The sequence below is a fragment of the Phyllobates terribilis genome, unplaced genomic scaffold (genome assembly GCF_046119375.1).
Source record: "Phyllobates terribilis strain yellow unplaced genomic scaffold, ASM4611937v1 Scaffold_4__5_contigs__length_816908805, whole genome shotgun sequence".
NCBI classification, from domain to species: domain Eukaryota; kingdom Metazoa; phylum Chordata; class Amphibia; order Anura; family Dendrobatidae; genus Phyllobates; species Phyllobates terribilis.
This window is the reverse complement of record NW_027362764.1, coordinates 813,029,381-813,052,371: the sequence shown is the minus strand read 5'-3', so window position 1 is coordinate 813,052,371 and position 22,991 is coordinate 813,029,381. Positions and strand designations below refer to the sequence as shown.

The 22,991-nt window shown below is 50.8% G+C and overlaps 1 protein-coding gene across 1 annotated transcript; it reads left to right on the top strand.

The window, feature by feature from the left end:
• Positions 1–1,648: 1,648 nt before the first annotated feature.
• Positions 1,649–22,655, top strand: GRINA (glutamate ionotropic receptor NMDA type subunit associated protein 1). Its single transcript, XM_073680115.1, has 7 exons — positions 1,649–1,799; positions 9,662–10,028; positions 15,669–15,793; positions 15,914–16,114; positions 16,191–16,319; positions 16,396–16,539; positions 20,625–22,655. Exons 2-7 carry the CDS (start codon positions 9,677–9,679, stop codon positions 20,772–20,774), a joined length of 1,101 nt encoding a protein of 366 aa, XP_073536216.1. The 5' UTR covers positions 1,649–1,799; positions 9,662–9,676; the 3' UTR covers positions 20,775–22,655.
• The last annotated feature ends 336 nt before the right edge of the window (positions 22,656–22,991 follow it).

The following is a 22,991-nucleotide window of genomic DNA, read 5'->3' as shown; positions in this document are numbered from 1 at the left end:
CACGTGTACAGCGGGGGGGTCACATGTACAGTGTGTGTGGGGGGGTCACGTGTACAGTGTGTGTGGGGGTCATGTGTATAGTGGGGGGTCACGTGTACAGTGTGTGCGGTCACGTGTACTGTAGGGGGTCATGGGTACAGTTGGGGGGCTCACGTGTACAGTGTGTGGGGGGCTCACGTGTACAGTGTGAGGGGGTCACGTGTACAGTGTGTGTGAGGGGGTCACGTGTACAGTGTGGGGGGTCACATGTACAGTGTGTGGGGGGTCACGTGTACAGCGGGGGGTCATGTGTACAGTGTGTGTGGGGGGTCACATGTACAGTGGGGGGTCACGTGTTCACTGGGGGGGTCACGTGTACACCGGGGGGTCACGTGTACAGTGTGGGGGGTCACGTGTACAGTGGGGTGGTCACGTGTACAGTGTGTGTGTGGGGTCATGTATACAGCGGGGGGGGTTACGTGTACAGCGGGGGTTCATGTGTACAGTGGGGGGGTCACGTGTACAGCGGAGGGTCACGTGTACAGTGTGGGAGGGTCATATGTACAGCGGGGGTTACATGTACAGTGGGGGGTCACGTGTACACTGGGGGAGTCACGTGTACAGTGGGGTGGTCACGCGTACAGCGGGAGTTCATGTGTACAGTGGGGGGTCACGTGTACAGTGTGGGAGGGTCACGTGTACAGCAGGGGATCACGTGTACTGTGTGGGGGTGTCACGTGTACACTGGGGTGGTCACGTGTACAGTGAGGGGGGTCACGTGTACAGTGTGTGTGGGGGTCACGTGTACAGTTGGGGGGTCATGTGTACAGCGGGGGGTCACATGTACAGTGTGTGGGGGGGTCACGTCTACAATGGGGGGGCTCACGTGTACAGTGTGTGTGGTGGGGGGGTCACATGTACAGTGTGGGGGGGTCACGTTTACAGTGTGTGGGGGGGTCACGTGTACAGGGGGGATCATGTGTACAGTGTGTGTGTGGGGTCATGTGTACAGTGGGGGGGTCACGTGTACAGCGGGGGGGTCACGTGTACAGTGAGGGGGGATCACGTCTACAGTGGGGTGGTCACGTGTACAGCGGGGGGTCACGTGTAATGTGGGGGGTCACGTGTACTGTGGGGGGGTCACGTGTACAGCGGGGGGGGTCACGTGTACAGTGAGGGGGGATCACGTCTACAGTGGGGTGGTCACGTGTACAGCGGGGGGTCACGTGTACAGTGTGGGGGGGTCACGTGTACTGTGGGGGGGTCACGTGTACAGCGGGGGGGTCACGTGTACAGTGAGGGGAGGGTCACGTGTACAGTGGGGGGTTACGTGTACAGTGGGGGGGGGTCACGTGTACAGTGAGGGGGGTCACGTGTACAGTTGGGGGGTCACGTGTAATGTGGGGGGTCACGTGTACTGTGGGGGGGTCACGTGTACAGCGGGGGGGTCACGTGTACAGTGAGGGGGGATCACGTCTACAGTGGGGTGGTCACGTGTACAGCGGGGGGTCACGTGTACAGTGTGGGGGGGTCACGTGTACAGTGTGTGTGGGGGGGGTCACGTGTACAGTGGGGGGGTCACGTGTACAGCGGCGGGGTCACGTGTACAGGAGCAGTAGGATGTTGTGCACCACCTGGTTGTCACGGACAGTCCGGTTGCCATGTAGTTGGTTGCCATGGTGCGGAGCATCCTGCGTTGCTGTGGGCGGGGCGGGACGTCAGAGGATAAGGCAGTAGGAGGCGCCTGTGGATGACGCTACGTGGTGACGTCACTGATCCGCTCTCCGCTGCGGCCTCGCTCCGGTGTCTACGTTGTTCCGGTGAGTGCGGGAATGTGGAGGCCGATACGGGTCACACACCGGCTCCTCCTGTGATGCGGTACCGCGGGCAGAGCCCGGTGTGTGGACAGGGGCGTCAGCGGCCTCCGTCACGGCAGTGTCTTGTGTGCGGCCCCGGGCTCCAGTGCGGTGTAACCCGGGGATATAACGGTCAGGGCGGAGGAAAACGGCGAGGAGGAGAAGGAGGCCGGTCACTATGGAGGGGGAGGAAGAGGAGGCCGGTCACTATAGAGGAGGGGGAGGAAGAGGAGGCCGGTCACTATAGAGGGGGAGGAAGAGGAGGCCGGTCACTATAGAGGAGGGGGAGGAAGAGGAGGCCGGTCACTATAGAGGAGGGGGAGGAAGAGGAGGCCGGTCACTATAGAGGAGGGGGAGGAAGAGGAGGCCGGTCACTATAGAGGAGGGGGAGGAAGAGGAGGCCGGTCACTATAGAGGAGGGGGAGGAAGAGGAGGCCGGTCACTATAGAGGAGGGGGAGGAAGAGGAGGCCGGTCACTATAGAGGGGGAGGAAGAGGAGGCCGGTCACTATAGAGGAGGGGGAGGAAGAGGAGGCCGGTCACTATAGAGGAGGGGGAGGAAGAGGAGGCCGGTCACTATAGAGGAGGGGGAGGAAGAGGAGGCCGGTCACTATAGAGGAGGGGGAGGAAGAGGAGGCCGGTCACTATAGAGGAGGGGGAGGAAGAGGAGGCCGGTCACTATAGAGGAGGGGGAGGAGCAGGTGGAGGCCGGTCACTATAGAGCAGGTGGAGGCCGGTCACTATAGAGGAGGGGGAGGAGCAGGTGGAGGCCGGTCACTATAGAGGAGGGGGAGGAGCAGGTGGAGGCCGGTCACTATAGAGGAGGGGGAGGAGCAGGTGGAGGCCGGTCACTATAGAGGAGGGGGAGGAGCAGGTGGAGGCCGGTCACTATAGAGGAGGGGGAGGTGCAGGTGGAGGCCGGTCACTATAGAGGAGGGGGAGGTGCAGGTGGAGGCCGGTCACTATAGAGGAGGGGGAGGTGCAGGTGGAGGCCGGTCACTATAGAGGAGGGGGAGGTGCAGGTGGAGGCCGGTCACTATAGATGAGGGGGAGGTGCAGGTGGAGGCCGGTCACTATAGAGGAGGGGGAGGTGCAGGTGGAGGCCGGTCACTATAGAGGGGGAGGTGCAGGTGGAGGCCGGTCACTATAGAGGAGGGGGAGGTGCAGGTGGAGGCCGGTCACTATAGAGGAGGGGGAGGTGCAGGAGGCGGCGGCCGGTCACTATAGAGGAGGGGGAGGTGCAGGAGGCGGCGGCCGGTCACTATAGAGGAGGGGGAGGTGCAGGAGGCGGCGGCCGGTCACTATAGAGGAGGGGGAGGTGCAGGAGGCGGCGGCTGGTCACTATAGAGGAGGGGGAGGTGCAGGAGGCGGCGGCTGGTCACTATAGAGGAGGGGGAGGTGCGGGTGGAGGCCGGTCACTCTAGAGGGGGAGGTGGACTTCATTGGCCCAACCTTGTCTCCCCAAATGTATCCATGGGGTCTCTGATGGTCAATGGAGCAGATCCGTATCTTTCCAGTCAGGGTCATATACCTGTAGGCTGGAATCATGTAGAGTCCATATCTGTGTCTCTTTGGATAAAGCCATGATACCAAGCTGATGGTCTGAAGAGAGTCTGATCTTTAATTCTCTTTGTAAAGTTCTTTCAGTTCTCTGTTTCAAATCTGCCTGCTACAGAGGCATATGTTCCTTAACCTTCCAATTGTGTTAGAGTCGTGACCGACCCGTTTTAGGTTTTAAATGCATACAAATTCTACATACATTTGTTTATTGCATCAAGACTTTTTGACTTTTTTAGGAATTTATTTTTAAACAAAATACAATAAATAAAACTAATTTACTAAATTGTAAAAATGCTCTTATTAAAATTCTAACATTTGTGTTGTTGGGGTCAATTTCGACCCAGGTCTAATTAAAGAGTAAGGCTGGGTGCCCACGTAGCGTTTTTCAAGCGTTTATGCTGTGGAATTTCCGCAGCAGAAACGCTTGTGAAACGCTAGGTAATCCGCACCCCATGGTCCCCAAGGGGATTCCAAATGTTCTATGCACATGCTGCGGATTTTTCCGGAGCGTTTATGCTGTGTACAAAAATCCGCAGCATGTCATTTAATTTTGCGGAAGCACAGCGGAAGCGCCGCCATTGACTTGCATTGAGACGCATAGAATCCGTGTCTGTACATTTGTACAAGCGGCTTCTATGCATCTCTATGTGCGGATGGTACCCAGTTCTGGAGGAGAGGAGACTCTCATCCAGACCTGGGTACCATTGTACCTGTAAAAAAAAAAAAGAATAAAATAACAAATAAAGTTTATACTCACCTTTCCGAAGGCTTCTCTCTGAATGTCGGCATCGCTTGAGGACCTGTGGTGACGTCACAGTCATGTGACCGCAGGCCCTTCACCGCTCTGTCTCGCGATATGCCGGCAGCCGGGAACCAGACAGGAACGAGCGCTGCAGCCACGCCGGGGCCTCGGGGGTGAGTATAGCTTTATTTGTTTTTATTTTTACTGTCACACTGTATATGCCGGTTGCATGGATTTATACAGTGTGACCTAGTTGTCAAGCACTTTCTAAGTGATGCTATCGCCTGGAAAGCGCTTGTCAATCTGCATGCGTTTTTTCTGCCAGGGAGATGCAGAAATGCTGCAGAAATTTTCTGCTTCATTTCTGCATCGTGGGCACATAGCCTAAAAAAACAATAATAAGTCCCAAAACTGAACTAATAAACACAATATAAACCAACAGCCCACAGCCAGCTCTACCTCTAACAACTTGAGTTAGGGACATGTGCAGGCCTGTATGGCCAAATCAGCGTAGAGTTGGTACTTTGCAGAGTATACATCTCCAGTTTACACATGCAACAATGAGGAGAAGATTTGATGTAAGCCAAATTCTGGATTATATCTTAGATGATAATGAATCAGAGGACACAGCAGCAAACTGATACAGATGAACAGGTTTCTGAGGAGGAAGATGATGTGGAATATCAACCGGAAGACACAGACAGGTCTGATGAGGAGGTCACTGGTGCTGAAGCTGCTCCCGCTGAAAGATTCAAATCCCAAAGTGGCAAGATGAGTTGGAGCTCAGTACCTCCAGATGTACATGGCAGGGCAGATGCTGCAAATGTCATAAAAATGACCCCTGGGATCACAAGGTTTGTTGTGACAAGACTAAGTGACATCAAGTCATGTTTTGATCTGTTTATGCCATTGTCAATAAAAAAAGTCATTATGGCTATGACAAACCTTGAAGGAAAAAAAGTCCACGGCAACATGTGGAATGACCTTCATGATGATGTCCTGGATGCCTACATTGGTGTTCTTCTCCTTGCTGGAGTGTACAAATCATGCAATGAGGCCACTGATAGTCTCTGGGACGCATCAACAGGCAGGAATATTTTCCGGGCAACAATGTCACTTCAAAATTTTCAAATGATATCAAGAGTCCTCAGATTTGACAACAGAGACACCAGAACAAAATCTGACAAACTTGCTCCCATCAGGGATGTTTGGGAGAAATGGGTGCAGCTCCTTCCACTGATGTTCAACCCAGGGCCAGAGGTGACAGTAGATGAACGTTTTCTCCCTTTCCGGCAATACATGCCAAGTAAGCCAGGCAAATACGGCATAAAAATTTGGGCAGCCTGTGATGCAAAAACTAGCTATGCATGGAATCTACAGATTTACAGTCATGGCCAAAAGTATTGAGAATGACACCAAAATGATCTTTTCCCATGATCTGCTGGCCTCTGGTTTTTATTAGTGTTTGTCTGATGTTTATATCACATACAGAAATATAATTGCAATCATATTATGAGGACCAATAGGTTATATTGACAGTTAGAATGAGTTAATGCAGCAAGGCAATATTTGCAGTGTTGCCCCTTCTTCTTCAAGACCTCTGTAATTCTCCCTGGCATGCTCTCAATCAACTTTTGGACCAAATCCTGACTGATAGCAGTCCATTCTTGCATAATCAATGCTTGCATTTTGCCAGAATTTGTTGGTTTTTGTTTGTCCACCCGTCTCTTGATGATTGACCACAAGTTCTCAATGGGATTAAGATCTGGGGAGTTTCCAGGCCATGGACCCAAAATCTCTGTTTTGTTCCATGAGCCATTTAGTTATCACCTTTGCTTTATGGCAAGGTGCTCCATCATGCTGGAAAAGGCATTGTTGGGCGCCAAACTGCTCTTGGACGGTTGGGAGAAGTTGCTCTTGGAGGACATTCTGGTACCATTCTTTATTCATGGCTGTGTTTTTAGGCAAGACTGTGAGTGAGCCGATTCCCTTGGCTGAGAAGCAACCCCACACATGAATGGTTTCAGGATGCTTTACAGTTGGCATGAGACAAGACTGGTGGTAGCGCTCACCTCTTCTTCTCCGAATAAGCTGTTTTCCAGATGTTCCAAACAATTGAAAAGGGGATTCATCAGAGAAAATGACTTTGCCCCAGTCCTCAGCAGTCCACTCCCTGTACCTTTTGCAGAATATCAGTCGGTCCCTGATGTTTTTTCTGGAGAGAAGTGGCTTCTTTGCTGCCCTCCTTGAAACCAGCCCTTGCTCAAAGAGTCTCGGCCTCACAGTGCGTGCAGAAGCACTCACAACAGCCTGCTGCCATTCCTGAGCAAGCTCGGCACTGCTGGTAGTCCGATCCTGCAGCTGAAACAGTTTTAAGATACGGTCCTGGCGCTTGCTGGTCTTTCTTGGGCGCCCTGGAGCCTTTTTGACAACAATGGAAGCTCTCTCCTTGAAGTTCTTGATGATGCGATAGATTGTTGACTGAGGTGCAATCTTTGTAGCTGCGATACTCTTCCCTGTTAGGCCATTTTTGTGCAGTGCAATGATGGCTGCACGTGTTTCTTTAGAGATAACCATGGTTAACTGAAGAGAAACAATGATACCAAGAACCAGCCTCCTTTTAAAGTGTCCAGTGATGTCATTCTTACTTAATCATGATTGATTGATCGCCAGCCCTGTCCTCATCAACACCCACACCTGTGTTAATGGATCAATCACTAAAACGATGTTAGCTGCTCCTTTTAAGGCAGGACTGCAATGATGGTGAAATGTGTTGGGGGTTAAAGTTCATTTTCTTGGCAAATATTGACCTTGCAAGTACAGTAATTGCTGTTCAGCTGATCACTCTTAGACATTCAGGAGTATATGCAAATTGCCATTACAAAAAATGAAGCAGTAAACTTTGGAAAAATTACTATTTGTCTCATTCTCAATACTTTTGGCCATGACTGTACACAGGCAAGTCTGCAAGCGGCATCCCTGAAAAAAAACAAGGAAAACGTGTAGTCCTCGATATGACTACTGGACTGCAGGGTCACAACATTACTTGTGACAATTTTTTTTTACCAGCTATGACCTTGGACAATAACTTCTCAGGAGGAAAATCACCATGGTGGGCACAGTGAAAAAAAAACAAACCTGAGCTGCCCGCTGAATTGTTGCAGATGAAGGACCGGGCTCCACTTTCCTCAGTTTGTTTTTACAGACACCACCACTGCTGTTTCATACTGCCCCAAAAAACGACGGAATGTGGTACTGATGTCCACACTTCACAAAGATGCAGCTGTGTCATCAGGAAGTGACAAAAAGCCCAGAATCATCCTGGACTATAACAAAAACAAAGGAGGAGTGGACTAGCTGACTGCCACCTACACTTGCCAGCGAATGACTAGGAGATGGCCAATGGTTGTATTTTACAACATCCTTGATGTGTCAGCATGCAATTCATTTGTGTTGTGGACCCACATTCACCAAGGATGGAATTCAAAGAAAAAACACAAGCGGAGGATGTTTCTTGAGGAACTAGGAAGATCCCTTGTCAAGGCGCACATTGACCAAAGGGAACGAGTGCCCCGAGACCCAGCCGCTGCAGCCTTGGTCCGACAACTCCAGAGCTCAACAAGTGCTTCGTCCACACCCACAGCAACACAAAGAGCATCATCACCAGCATCCTCCTCAACCAGGCCTGCCTCAACATCAACCACAACAGCCACAACCCCAGTGAGACCACCTGATTCTAAAAGAAAGAGGTGTCAGGTCTGCCCTAGCAATAAGGACAGAAAGACAAACACATCGTGCTTCGGCTGCAAAAAATACCTCTGCAAAGAACACACAAAAAGTGTCACTTTTTGCCACACATGCATCTAAATACTAATGCATCTAAAGACTAGTACTTGATTTCTGTTGATTTGCTTGATTGATTGTTGTTTGTTTGTTTGACCTTGAAAAGCTACTTTTTATTTTTATTGCTATTAATGTTAATATAATTTTCATATTTTATTTGTATTAAAGTTCTATAAAAAAAATAAATCTTTTTTGCCTTTTTCATAAAGTAGTTAGATATGGGTCAAAATTGACCCGTAACACCATAGATGTTACTAGAGTTAATAATATAAAATATATATATATGTATACTTTTTTTTTTTTTTACATTTAAGAAATGTGTTCTAAAACCCTTCAGTAATAATCAGGTAATATAACAAACTTTTAAGTTTATATTATTCTCTTGAGGTTCATTTGACAATATTTTTATATTGAAAATGAAGGGTATGCTCTCAAATGAAAGGCCCAGGGGGCCACAACAAAAATATTAAAATCAATCCTTCCATGCATGAGAAACCCTAACAAGGTAACTAAGAGGTAAGAAACAAATTGGATCATAAATAACTGTTTTTAGGGTATCCTAGGGGTGATTTAAGACACGGGTCAAAACCGACCCGTTAACATAAGAAAGAGTAACAGAAAGCTAACACAAGAGGAAGGTTAAATAGTTCACATTTGTTCTTTCAAATACACATCCACAGGGCAAGGGTTAGGGAGGGTATTATTCCACAGGGCTGAGGTCTCATTGTTTGAGCATTTAATAAATTTACATAATTAGTATAGCAGGGGGCTCTTGTAAATAAACATCTAGCTGGCTTTAGTACAATATGCAATCATCATAGTAACATCATTGTTTCAGAAGCAAGAGAAGGCAACAGTCAGGGTTATACAAATACTGGTCTGTCCTTCTTGACCCACCAAAGAAACACACACTAGTTCTAAAGTAAACACAATAGTGCATTTCTCTTGGCTTAACAACTCTAGACGTCTGACTGATTAAGATAATAATCTGTTTCGTCACACAGACTAACAAGGGAATACATACAGGGATAAATTAAAATACCAATCATACATATATCCACTCACAAGCAACCGAGTGGAACACCGGGAAGTAAAGGTGAGGAAAAAACAAATAGGAGAGGATGAGGATATGCACACAGTCACCAAGCAAAAGTCTTCAGAACAACGCTCCAGAGGCCTCCTCAAGCAACCAACACCTCCAACTCCAGAACCAGGCAGTATGAAAGGAGCACTGGCTATCCCTGATTTGCAGAGGGGAGTGGCCAACACTGAACAGCTGAGACCATCAAAGTAGGGAAACTTCAGAGCTCTCAACTGAGAAGATTAACCCCTGCACTTCTAGCAGAAACCTGCACTGTTTATTATGATGGTGAAGTGCTTCTAATCAGCGCAGGAGTACATGAAATTAGACACCACAGTCTTCTGGCCCCTCATTGTTGCGGTAAACCCGTGACAGGGGTCTTATGAGGTGTGGGGAGGACGTTCCTGGTATATTGTGGGGTCTTTTGAGGTATGAAAGTTCCTGTAAACAGCAGGGGTCTTGTGTGGAGTTACGGTATAGAAAAGTTATGGGGGATTGCTACTGATGCTAATGTGTCAGGGCAGTCATGTAGGGGCATCAGGCTTTGGGAAGCCATGATGTGGGTAGTAATCTCTTTTTTTTTTTTTTTTTTTTCTTTCAGGTGCTGATATAGAAGATGTCACACGAGAAGAGTTTCCTGGTGACGGGGGACCCCTACTCTAATCCACCCTATCCGATTGGACCAAATCCTGTTTCAGCACCAGGATACGGACAGCCACCATACCCCAATACAACACCCTATCCTAATACTGCACCCTATCCTAATACTGCCCCCTATCCTACAACTGCCCCCTTTCCTACGGAGGTCCCGTACCCTAATGCTGTACCTTACCCCAGTCACCAACCTATGGGGCAGCCCCCATACCCGCCGGCTTACAACCAGGGGCCCTACCCAGGAGCCCCATATCCAGGGCAGCCGTATCAACAGCCTCCATACGGACAGGGCGGCTACCCCCCAGAGCAGAGCGGTGAGTGATTGGTGTGGGGGTCTTGCAGGTCTGTTTATCAGCTGATTATATGGGGTCACATATTTAATGCTGTTGAATTAATAAAAATACTTGTTCAGCCGAAGGCTTGGAAGGGGCACATGTCTGCCTAGAATTCGTAGTCCGGCCGCTTCCCCACAAGACATCATTGGTTCCCCCTGTTACCGCTGGTGGATCCACTGGACCGAACATTCAGAAAAGAACATTTCACATTTACATCATTATATTCTTCTAAAAAGGCATCTCAGCCTTTATGAAACCATTGATGGTTCCCGCTGTGACGGCTCCTAAGCTCGGCTATTTCACAGATTAATATGGTACAGAAGGCTGGTCTCTGGAGATTGCACCTGGCTTTCTCCAGACGGAGAGCGCCACATTGTATCCTCAGGAGATTGCACCTGGCTTTCTCCAGGGGAAGGGAGCGCCCAATTGTATCCTTTGGAGATGACACCTGGCTTTCTCCAGACGGAGAGCGCCACATTGTATCCTCTGGAGAGATTGCATCTGTCTTTCTCCAGGTGAAGGGAGCACCCCCTTGTATCCTCAGGAGATTGCACCTGTCTTTATCCAGGTGAAGGGAGCACCCCCCCTGTATCCTCAGGAGATTGCACCTGTCTTTATCCAGGTGAAGGGAGCACCCCCTTGTATCCTCAGGAGATTGCACCTGTCTTTATCCAGGTGAAGGGAGCACCCCCTTGTATCCTCAGGAGATTGCACCTGTCTTTATCCAGGTGAAGGGAGCACCCCCTTGTATCCTCAGGAGATTGCACCTGTCTTTATCCAGGTGAAGAGAGCACCCCCTTGTATCCTCAGGAGATTGCACCTGTCTTTATCCAGGTGAAGGGAGCACCCCCTTGTATCCTCAGGAGATTGCACCTGTCTTTCTCCAGGTGAAGGGAGCACCCCCCTGTATCCTCAGGAGATTGCACCTGTCTTTATCCAGGTGAAGGGAGCACCCCCTTGTATCCTCAGGAGATTGCACCTGTCTTTCTCCAGGTGAAGGGAGCACCCCCCTGTATCCTCAGGAGATGGCACCTGTCTTCCTCTGTAGTCACACGCTCTGTGTATACTATATATCCACTGCTCCTCTCTGTAGTCACACGCTCTGTATATACTATATATCCACTGCTCCTCTCTGTAGTCACACGCTCTGTATATACTATATATCCTCTGCTCCTCTCTGTAGTCACACGCTCTGTATATACTATATATCCACAGCTCCTCTCTGTAGTCACACACTCTGTATATACTATATATCCACAGCTCCTCTCTGTAGTCCCACGCTCTGTATATACTATATAGCCACAGCTCCTCTATAGTCACACGCTCTGCATATACTATATATCCACAGCTCCTCTATAGTCACACGCTCTGCATATACTATATATCCACAGCTCCTCTATAGTCACACGCTCTGCATATACTATATATCCACAGCTCCTCTCTGTAGTCGCACGCTCTGTATATACTATATATCCACAGCTCCTCTCTGTAGTCGCACGCTCTGTATATACTATATATCCACAGCTCCTCTCTGTAGTCGCACGCTCTGTATATACTATATATCCACAGCTCCTCTATAGTCACACGCTCTGCATATACTATATATCCACAGCTCCTCTATAGTCACACGCTCTGCATATACTATATATCCACAGCTCCTCTATAGTCGCACGCTCTGCATATACTATATATCCACAGCTCCTCTCTGTAGTCGCACGCTCTGTATATACTATATATCCACAGCTCCTCTCTGTAGTCGCACGCTCTGTATATACTATATATCCACAGCTCCTCTCTGTAGTCGCACGCTCTGTATATACTATATATCCACAGCTCCTCTCTGTAGTCGCACGCTCTGTATATACTATATATCCACAGCTCCTCTCTGTAGTCGCACGCTCTGTATATACTATATATCCACAGCTCCTCTCTGTAGTCGCACGCTCTGTATATACTATATATCCACAGCTCCTCTCTGTAGTCGCACGCTCTGTATATACTATATATCCACAGCTCCTCTCTGTAGTCGCACGCTCTGTATATACTATATATCCACAGCTCCTCTCTGTAGTCGCACGCTCTGTATATACTATATATCCACAGCTCCTCTCTGTAGTCGCACGCTCTGTATATACTATATATCCACAGCTCCTCTCTGTAGTCGCACGCTCTGTATATACTATATATCCACAGCTCCTCTCTGTAGTCGCACGCTCTGTATATACTATATATCCACAGCTCCTCTCTGTAGTCGCACGCTCTGTATATACTATATATCCACAGCTCCTCTCTGTAGTCGCACGCTCTGTATATACTATATATCCACAGCTCCTCTCTGTAGTCGCACGCTCTGTATATACTATATATCCACAGCTCCTCTCTGTAGTCGCACGCTCTGTATATACTATATATCCACAGCTCCTCTCTGTAGTCGCACGCTCTGTATATACTATATATCCACAGCTCCTCTCTGTAGTCGCACGCTCTGTATATACTATATATCCACAGCTCCTCTCTGTAGTCGCACGCTCTGTATATACTATATATCCACAGCTCCTCTCTGTAGTCGCACGCTCTGTATATACTATATATCCACAGCTCCTCTCTGTAGTCGCACGCTCTGTATATACTATATATCCACAGCTCCTCTCTGTAGTCGCACGCTCTGTATATACTATATATCCACAGCTCCTCTCTGTAGTCGCACGCTCTGTATATACTATATATCCACAGCTCCTCTCTGTAGTCGCACGCTCTGTATATACTATATATCCACAGCTCCTCTCTGTAGTCGCACGCTCTGTATATACTATATATCCACAGCTCCTCTCTGTAGTCGCACGCTCTGTATATACTATATATCCACAGCTCCTCTCTGTAGTCGCACGCTCTGTATATACTATATATCCACAGCTCCTCTCTGTAGTCGCACGCTCTGTATATACTATATATCCACAGCTCCTCTCTGTAGTCGCACGCTCTGTATATACTATATATCCACAGCTCCTCTCTGTAGTCGCACGCTCTGTATATACTATATATCCACAGCTCCTCTCTGTAGTCGCACGCTCTGTATATACTATATATCCACAGCTCCTCTCTGTAGTCGCACGCTCTGTATATACTATATATCCACAGCTCCTCTCTGTAGTCGCACGCTCTGTATATACTATATATCCACAGCTCCTCTCTGTAGTCGCACGCTCTGTATATACTATATATCCACAGCTCCTCTCTGTAGTCGCACGCTCTGTATATACTATATATCCACAGCTCCTCTCTGTAGTCGCACGCTCTGTATATACTATATATCCACAGCTCCTCTCTGTAGTCGCACGCTCTGTATATACTATATATCCACAGCTCCTCTCTGTAGTCGCACGCTCTGTATATACTATATATCCACAGCTCCTCTCTGTAGTCGCACGCTCTGTATATACTATATATCCACAGCTCCTCTCTGTAGTCGCACGCTCTGTATATACTATATATCCACAGCTCCTCTCTGTAGTCGCACGCTCTGTATATACTATATATCCACAGCTCCTCTCTGTAGTCGCACGCTCTGTATATACTATATATCCACAGCTCCTCTCTGTAGTCGCACGCTCTGTATATACTATATATCCACAGCTCCTCTCTGTAGTCGCACGCTCTGTATATACTATATATCCACAGCTCCTCTCTGTAGTCGCACGCTCTGTATATACTATATATCCACAGCTCCTCTCTGTAGTCGCACGCTCTGTATATACTATATATCCACAGCTCCTCTCTGTAGTCGCACGCTCTGTATATACTATATATCCACAGCTCCTCTCTGTAGTCGCACGCTCTGTATATACTATATATCCACAGCTCCTCTCTGTAGTCGCACGCTCTGTATATACTATATATCCACAGCTCCTCTCTGTAGTCGCACGCTCTGTATATACTATATATCCACAGCTCCTCTCTGTAGTCGCACGCTCTGTATATACTATATATCCACAGCTCCTCTCTGTAGTCGCACGCTCTGTATATACTATATATCCACAGCTCCTCTCTGTAGTCGCACGCTCTGTATATACTATATATCCACAGCTCCTCTCTGTAGTCGCACGCTCTGTATATACTATATATCCACAGCTCCTCTCTGTAGTCGCACGCTCTGTATATACTATATATCCACAGCTCCTCTCTGTAGTCGCACGCTCTGTATATACTATATATCCACAGCTCCTCTCTGTAGTCGCACGCTCTGTATATACTATATATCCACAGCTCCTCTATAGTCATTTTGCGTCAGTGGATTTTATCTTTCTGGTCTGTAATTATCCTGGAAATAGCTGGAGCCTTTTCGATAACTGGCACGACGTTGTCTTTGCACCAGCCATTCAGTTCAGGAGCAGTCACTTGAGTCTGTAGATGATCTACTGGAGTTGGATTATGTGTCGGCATTACCAGCGACATAAATGTGTTCCTCCTGGAGCTTGTCTCCCTGGACTCCCCGAGTACTGTTGGTCTGCCTCAGGTGTTTGGCTCCCTGGCCTGCCTGCGTGCTGCCTGCTTTCCCCCAAGCGCTTGGCTCCCTGGACTCCCTGCTTTCCCCCGAACGCTTGTCTCCCTGGCCTCCCCCGGGTGCTCTGCTCCCTGCTTTCCCCCGAGCTCTTGTCTCCCGGGCCTCCTCCAGGTTCTCGACTCCCTGCTTTCCCCCCGAGCTCTTGTCTCCCGGGCCTCCTCAGGGTGCTCGGCTCCCTGGACTCCTTGCTTTCCACCGAGCGCTTGTCTCCTGGGCCTCCTCCGGGTGCTCGGCTCCAGGCACTTCCTGCTTTCCCCCGAGCGCTTGTCTCCCGGGCCTCCACCAAGTACTCGGATCCCTGGCCTCTCTGCGCGCTCCCTGCTCCCCCCCCCCCCCCTCCCCGAGCGCTTGTCTCCCAGGCCTCCCCTGGATGCTTGACTCCCCGGCCTCCCCCGGCTGTTAGGAGGAGCAGTATCCACTAGGGCCGCCATTTCTGAGACTGACCCCCTGCATCATCACCCAGTTTGGGAGTTTTGCTTGGAAATACAGACACAGGAGCGGCCCCTTGCATTCCTTGGGCCTCTTTCCACTTCCATTACTTTTTGCCTGTTCCTTTCTATTCCACGTTCTCCACCCTCCAAGTCCACCGCATGCTCTTCTCAGGATTGTCCATCGCCCTCCTCCAGACAAGTAGTACGAGCGTCCAGGGGTGGCCGAGCTGATATCTGACACTGCGGTGTTCACCCTGGAGCTCCGGTCCCAGATGTGCGCTCTGAGGAAACCTCCCATCCTGCCGTCCATTATATACACGCAGGGCCAAGAAGCGGTCGGGAGGAAGCAGCACTTACAGTCCACGGATTGCTGAAGCCTGACACTGGATGGGCTGACACTGAACTGTAATGTCCTCCCCCTGTAATTAGGCCCAGGGGTGGCCGGGAGGGTAAATTGTCAGTAGTTACAGCAGAACATGCGACGCACACTGCTCCACCAGGCCTAACCCCACAGGCTCACACTCAGCAGATACAACTCCCTGTTTTTAACACTGCTTGTTTAGGATCCATCTACTGACCACGCCTGACATTGAGCTCTTGCATCCCTCCTTTTCTTTCTTTCCTCAGATTTCGGGTCTCCCATACACAGCACCACATATCATGAGGAAGGACCCCCCTCATATTGTGATAACCAGGATTTTCCCATCAGCCACTGGGATGATAAGAACATCCGGCGGGCGTTCATCCGCAAGGTCAGTGTGGATGGGTGACATAGACAGGGTGACCTCTTCTCCTTTCGCTCTATTGGCTATGTCTGGCGCCTATGCTCGGGGGGCCGTGCCCGGCGGTGACGCTGTCGCTCCTCTCCTCAGGTCTTCCTCGTCCTTACGGCTCAGCTCCTCGTCACCTTTGCGTTTGTGGCCGTGTTCACCTTTGTGAAGGAGGTCCAGCTCTACGTGAGGAGGAACGCGTGGACGTATTACCTCTCCTACGCCATCTTCTTTGTCTCCCTCATCACTCTCAGCTGCTGTGGAGATTTCCGCCGCCGTCACCCTTGGAACCTGGTGGCCCTGGTAAGTGCAGTGGTCAGGGGCCCGTATAGTGGGAGGACGGAGGTGGAGGGTGAGTCTCACGCGTTGTCTCCCACAGTCCATCCTGACCCTCAGCCTCTCCTACATGGTGGGAATGATTGCCAGCTTCTACGAGACGGACGCCGTGATAATGGCACTGGGGATCACCGCCGCTGTCTGCTTCACCGTGGTCCTGTTCTCCCTGCAGGTGAGTGTGCCCCGCCGTAACTACCACCCCCATTCTCCCAGGAAGGCGCCTTCTCTTACCCTCACTGTCTCCACAGACTAAATACGACTTCACCTCCTGCATGGGGGTCCTGATGGTCAGCCTGGTGGTCCTCATCATCTTCTCCATTCTCTGCATCTTCATCCGCAACAAGATCCTGCAGATCGTCTATGCCTCACTGGGGGCGCTGCTGTTCACCTGCGTGAGTCTTGACACTCGCCCCTCGCCCTGCTGTCACCTGTTTTTACTCTTATTATTTAGTTTCAGGAACGACACCGGCAGGACCATACAATATCCCACTGCTGCCGTCACTTTGTCATGGATTCGACAAACGCATGATCCCGATTACTCACTACGTAGCTATCGGCAAGCGAGCAGTAAGCGTATGGCGTACACACCTCCGGATTCCAACGCATGGAATATGTGTATATGCCCCCGTACGATCACTGCCAGCTTCACGATAGCACAATTAAGATTATTCGCTGCCACCACCAATCAGTTTTACAATATAATACAGGCCTGATCGAACGCCTTATTTCTGGTAGTGTATATGGCTTTGGGGGAGGAACGATTACAGGACAAAGGAAACAGGACTATTAAATTTTATATTTAATCCAAAAGGGAGGCAGTGTTATGAAAAAAATATACAAAGATTTTACAAAGGGAGACATTACAATACTGAGTATACAGTTACATAAAATAAAAAGGGACTAACAAAAGAACTTACTAGACCAATTGCAGAGACAATTCAGTTTAGCTGAAGGGAAGCACTCCAATTGATTTGGCCGTTATGGAACAAGACCCCTGCTTACATATACCGTATTTTTCGGACTATAAGACGCAGCGGAACATAAGACGCACCTAGGTTTTAGAGGTGGAAAATAGAAAAAAAAATGTAAGCAAAAAATGTGGTCATGGTGCCCTGTTATGGGGGAGGGGGTTTGCTGCTGACACTGGTATTGGGGTAATGTCCCCCAATTCTGTTAATATCCTCCATCCTGGTATGTATGGCTCCTCCTTCCCGGTATATGTGGCCCTCATTCCCATCCTGGTATGCATGACAACCCAGTTCCCCATCCTGGCATACATGGCATCCCCTGATCCCTCATACTGGTATGCATGGCACCCCTTGATTCCCCATCCTGGTATGCATGGCACCCCTTGATTCCCCATCCTGGTATGCATGGCACCCCTTGATCCTGGTATGCATGGCACCCCTCATCCTGGTATGCATGGCACCCCTTGATCCCCCATCCTGGTATGCATGGCACCCCTTGATCCTGGTATGCATGGCACCCCTCATCCTGGTATGCATGGCACCCCTTGATCCCCCATCCTGGTATGCTTGGCACCCCTTGATCCCCCATCCTGGTATGCTTGGCACCCCTTGATCCCCCATCCTGGTGTGCATGGCACCCCTTGATCCCCCATCCTGGTGTGCATGGCACCCCTTGATCCCCCATCCTGGTGTGCATGGCTCCCCTTGATCCCCCATCCTGGTGTGCATGGCACCCCTTGATTCCCCCCCCCCATTCTGGTATGCATGGCACCCCTTGATCCCCCCCCCCCCCCATTCTGGTATGCATGGCACCCCTTGAGCCCCCATCCTGGTATGCATGGCAACCCTTGAGCCCCCATCCTGGTATGCATGGCAACCCTTGATCCCCCATCATGGCACCCCTTGATCCCCCATCCTGGTGTGCATGGCACCCCTTGATCCCCCATCCTGGTGTGCATGGCACCCCTTGATCCCCCATCATGGCACGCCTTGATCCCCCATCCTGGTGTGCATGGCACCCCTTGATCCCCCATCCTGGTGTGCATGGCACCCCTTGATCCCCCATCCTGGTGTGCATGGCACCCCTTGATCCCCCATTCTGGTGTGCATGGCACCCCTTGATCCCCCCCCCCCCCATTCTGGTATGCATGGCACCCCTTGATCCCCCCCCCCCATTCTGGTATGCATGGCACCCCTTGAGCCCCCATCCTGGTATGCATGGCAACCCTTGAGCCCCCATCCTGGTATGCATGGCAACCCTTGATCCCCCATCCTGGTGTGCATGGCACCCCTTGATCCCCCATCATGGCACGCATTGATCCCCCATCCTGGTGTGCATGGCACCCCTTAATCCCCCATCCTGGTATGCATGACACCCCTTGATCCCCCATCCTGGTATGCATGGCATCCCTTGATCCCCCATCCTGGTATGCATGGCACCCCTTGATCCTGGTATGCATGGCACCCCTCATCCTGGTGTGCATGGCACCCCTTGATCCCCCATCCTGGTGTGCATGGCACCCCTTGATCCCCCATCCTGGTGTGCATGGCACCCCTTGATCCCCCATCCTGGTGTGCATGGCACCCCTTGATCCCCCATCCTGGTGTGCATGGCACCCCTTGATCCCCCCCCCCCCATTCTGGTGTGCATGGCACCCCTTGACCCCCCCCCCCCCCCCATTCTGGTGTGCATGGCACCCCTTGACCCCCCCCATTCTGGTATGCATGGCACCCCTTGATCCCCCCCCCCCCCATTCTGGTATGCATGGCACCCCTTGATCCCCCCCCCCCCCCCCCCCTGCCGACAGGGATCTCACTGTGTGAGCCACTTGGTGTCTCTGCCATGCGCCCTCACACAGTGAGATGCTGTGCCGGAATAGTCACTGCTCCCCGCGCCGGGCCTGTGTGCGTAGGGAGAAGTGACCATTCACTCTCCTTAATAGAGTGCACACTGTACCCGCAGCGCGGCTCCTGATTCGACCGGCGGTCTGTGTGCCCACTATTAAAGACCATGAATATTCACTACAACCCATTGGAGTGGATTGTAGTGAATATTCATTGTCTTTAATAGCGGGCACACACAACGCCGGCCGCAGCAGGAGCCGCGCTACGGCTATAGTGTGCGCGCTATTAAGGAAAATGAATATTCATTTCTCTCCACGCCCATGGGCAGGGAATATTCATTTTCTTTAGCAGCGGGCACAGCGTAGGCTGCAGTAGGCGCCTGCTGCCTCCTGTTCTCCTCTACACCCACCATCATCCTCGGCCACAGTATATAGTACGGATGTGTGTAGTTCGGACACTTTCCTCCAAAATTTTTGAGGAAAAAAGTTTGTTTTATAGTCCGAAAAATACGGTAAATATGTATCTCCCGCATGAGTGTAGATTCAGGCTCAGCTGGATCTTTTATGCCGAAGGGGGGCCCTGCCCACACACTCCCCTGTGATGACCTCACGTGGGCTTGTCCTTGCCCTTCATGGTTTTTATTAAGTCTCTAACTTCGTCGATAACTTCTCGCTGGTTGATCGCAGAGGTTAGTAAGTGACGCCATATTCTTTAATGCGATTTTACTTTGCTTTAGAGACACATGACATAACTGATGTTGGTTATGTTTGCCCTCTTGCGTTACAGCTCTCCTGGAGGGCGTACAGATACGGAAAAATATGTGTATTGTTCCTTAGCCAACCCCGCCGCTAAAAATGTGGCTCCCATCTCAATTGGAATTATAGAACTCCCGATATTCCAGATTTCATGTCAGTGCCTACGAGACTGCAGATTCCACCCATGTGCAAATGGAAACCTCCTGGCTATTGTGCGGGGTGATGTAGATTTCAATTGATTCTTAATGAGCGGTTTCCTATTTAGCCAGGTGTCTACTCATCACAGGTCTCTTCTACTAGGGGCTACATTCATATGGTAATTAGCCGGGATAATTGAGTTTGCCACCTCTTGTGTGTGTACTGCCATTTGCATAGAAGCAACTGGTTAGAGTGTGAGCAGTTCTCATTTGACAAATAGTAGAGGGGTTTGGAGAGAGATATTTTTTTTTAATACTTTCTATGACATTTAGTGCAGGCTCAGCTGACTCTGCACCTCTTGGCATGGAGCAGAGATGCCACCGCCGACGTCCTGGGAGGCTGAGCTGTGGCTTTATCTGGTTCTGGTCCTCCACCTGCTTGATGTGCGGGGTTGGTGCAGTGTGACAGGGGCTGCAGTGAGAACCAGGTCTTATCATTGGACCGCTCGGGCAGAGGGCGAGGTGGGAGACGGTGACCCCCAGTGCACAGGTCCTATGGGAAATTCATGCCTGTGCTGATGTTCCCCTGCCCCGCAGGGTCCGGTCATCCACCACTGGCGTAGACATCATAGTGGCCAGCATAGAAGCTCTGCTCCTCCGTATCACTGAGGTTGCGTCATGTGGTCGTACGATCTCCTCCTGATGGTTTCCTCCGTGATGTTGGTTCTCTTCCTCAACATTACTGACAGTTTCCTCCTTGTGTCTCCTCTAGTTCCTGGCTGTGGACACGCAGATGATCCTGGGGAACAAGCAGCTGTCGCTCAGCCCTGAAGAATACGTGTTTGCTGCCCTGAACCTGTACACGGACATCATTAACATCTTCCTGTACATCCTGGCTATAATCGGCAAGGCCAAGGAGTGAGGTGCGACCCCGGAGCCAGAAGCCTCCTCTGGAGCCAGGACCCTCCTCCGCTTTCCCCCTGTGGTCCCCTGTGAATGTGAATGTCCCTGCTCCCGTCACTAGCTGCACTTTATGCCCCTGTACCTGAGCCTCCTGCAGCGCAGCGGCCTCCACGCTCCCTCCGCTCCCACTGGTGTAGATGCTGCGCATGCTTCCACTGTGTGGACTCGGCCGGTGGCTGTAATACTGAGACATTTCCTCAATGTGAATGGCGCCGGGCCCCCGTGAGGAGTGGGCACCGCCGGCCTGTGGTGGCACTGTATATACTCCCAGACTTTCCATGTGTCTCCCCTGCATGGACCAGGAGACACGGGACCATGTCCTGGGGGCCGGACCATGCAGTATTGTACCTGTGTATAACGCCCTGTGTTATGTTTCCCACAATCCTCCCTGATTTCACCTTTCCACAATCTGATCCACGATGGGTCATATCCATAAACATTCTGCGGCCAGGACCAGTCATTAGATTCCAGCCACAGGTACAGTGTCTTCTGCCAGGACTTTCCTCCATGGTGTCCAGACATGGGGCGCACTGGCCATGGCTGGTGGTCTCTGGTGATTCTGGGGCTTTCCTCCATGGTGTCTAGACATGGGGTGCACTGGCCATGGCTGGTGGTCTCTGGTGATTCTGGGGCTTTCCTACATGGTGTCCAGACATGGGGTGCACTGGCCATGGCCGGTGGTCTGGTGATTCTGTGGCTTTCCTCCATGGTGTCCAGACATGGGGTGCACTGGCCAGGGCCGGTGGTCTGGTGATTCTGGGGCTTTCCTACATGGGGAGCACTGGCCATGGTTGGTCGACTCTGGTGATTCCAGTACTTTCCTCCATGGTGTCCAGACATGGGGAGCACTGGCTGCGGCCAGTTGTCTCTGGTGATTCCATTACTTTCCTCCATGGTGTCCAGACATGGGGAGCACTGGCCACAGCCGGTTGTCTCTGGTGATGCTGGGACTTTCCTCCATGGTGTCCAGACATGGGGAGCACTGGCCACAGCCGGTTGTCTCTGGTGATTCCAGTACTTTCCTCCATGGTGTCCAGACATGGGGAGCACTGGCCACAGCCGGTTGTCTCTGGTGATTCCAGTACTTTCCTCCATGGTGTCCAGACATGGGGAGCACTGGCCGCGGCCAGTTGTCTCTGGTGATTCCATTACTTTCCTCCATGGTGTCCAGACATGGGGAGCACTGGCCACAGCCGGTTGTCTCTGGTGATTCTGGGACTTTCCTCCATGGTGTCCAGACATGGGGAGCACTGGCCACAGCCGGTTGTCTCTGGTGATTCTGGGACTTTCCTCCATGGTGTCCAGACATGGGGAGCACTGGCCACAGCCGGTTGTCTCTGGTGATTCCAGTACTTTCCTCCATGGTGTCCAGACATGGGGAGCACTGGCCACGGCCGGTTGTCTCTGGTGATTCCAGTACTTTCCTCCATGGTGTCCAGACATGGGGAGCACTGGCCACGGCCGGTTGTCTCTGGTGATTCCGGGACTTTCCTCCATGGTGTCCTGTCATGGGGAGCACTGGCCACGGCCGGTTGTCTCTGGTGATTCCGGTACTTTCCTCCATGGTGTCCAGACATGGGGAGCACTGGCCACGGCCGGTTGTCTCTGGTGATTCCGGGACTTTCCTCCATGGTGTCCTGTCATGGGGAGCACTGGCCACGGCCGGTTGTCTCTGGTGATTCTGGGACTTTCCTCCATGGTGTCCAGACATGGGGTGCACTGGCCACGGCCCTCTGGTGATCCCAGGTCCCGTGGCATTCTGTGCTGCCCCCAGTGGCTCCGCTGCTCACTGCATGATGACTACAGAAATGTAGATTAAATAAAATCCTTTCCTCTTTAAGTTTTCAGTGTCTTTCTGGTGAAAGCCGTGAATGTCTTTTCTCCGCAGGACGTGGACTCCGTCAGGGACTTCCTTGCCCTTCCTCATCAGCGTTGACTTTGGTGCTGCACACACGGGTATTGGACTCAGATCCTGCTTGTGACACGCAGCCTTTATCTGCCGGGTCTGGGGCAGCCTCAGACTAGGACACCACTGCATACATGGACAATGTAAATCAGTGTAATCTAAAAAATGAAAAATCCATTCTGCCATCTCCAGAGAGTTGACGTATCACCCTTACATTGAACAGATGGAATTAATTATAACTGGGGAAGTCAGAAAGAACTGACACTTGAG

Bases quoted from the DNA above. Each gene is read 5' to 3' on its own strand.
- GRINA (XM_073680115.1), top strand. From the start codon at position 9,677: ATGTCACACGAGAAGAGTTTCCTGGTGACGGGGGACCCCTACTCTAAT. The intron at 10,029-15,668 runs GTGAGTGATTGG...TTCTTTCCTCAG, and splicing joins CTACCCCCCAGAGCAGAGCG to ATTTCGGGTCTCCCATACAC. The intron at 16,320-16,395 runs GTGAGTGTGCCC...CTGTCTCCACAG, and splicing joins TGGTCCTGTTCTCCCTGCAG to ACTAAATACGACTTCACCTC.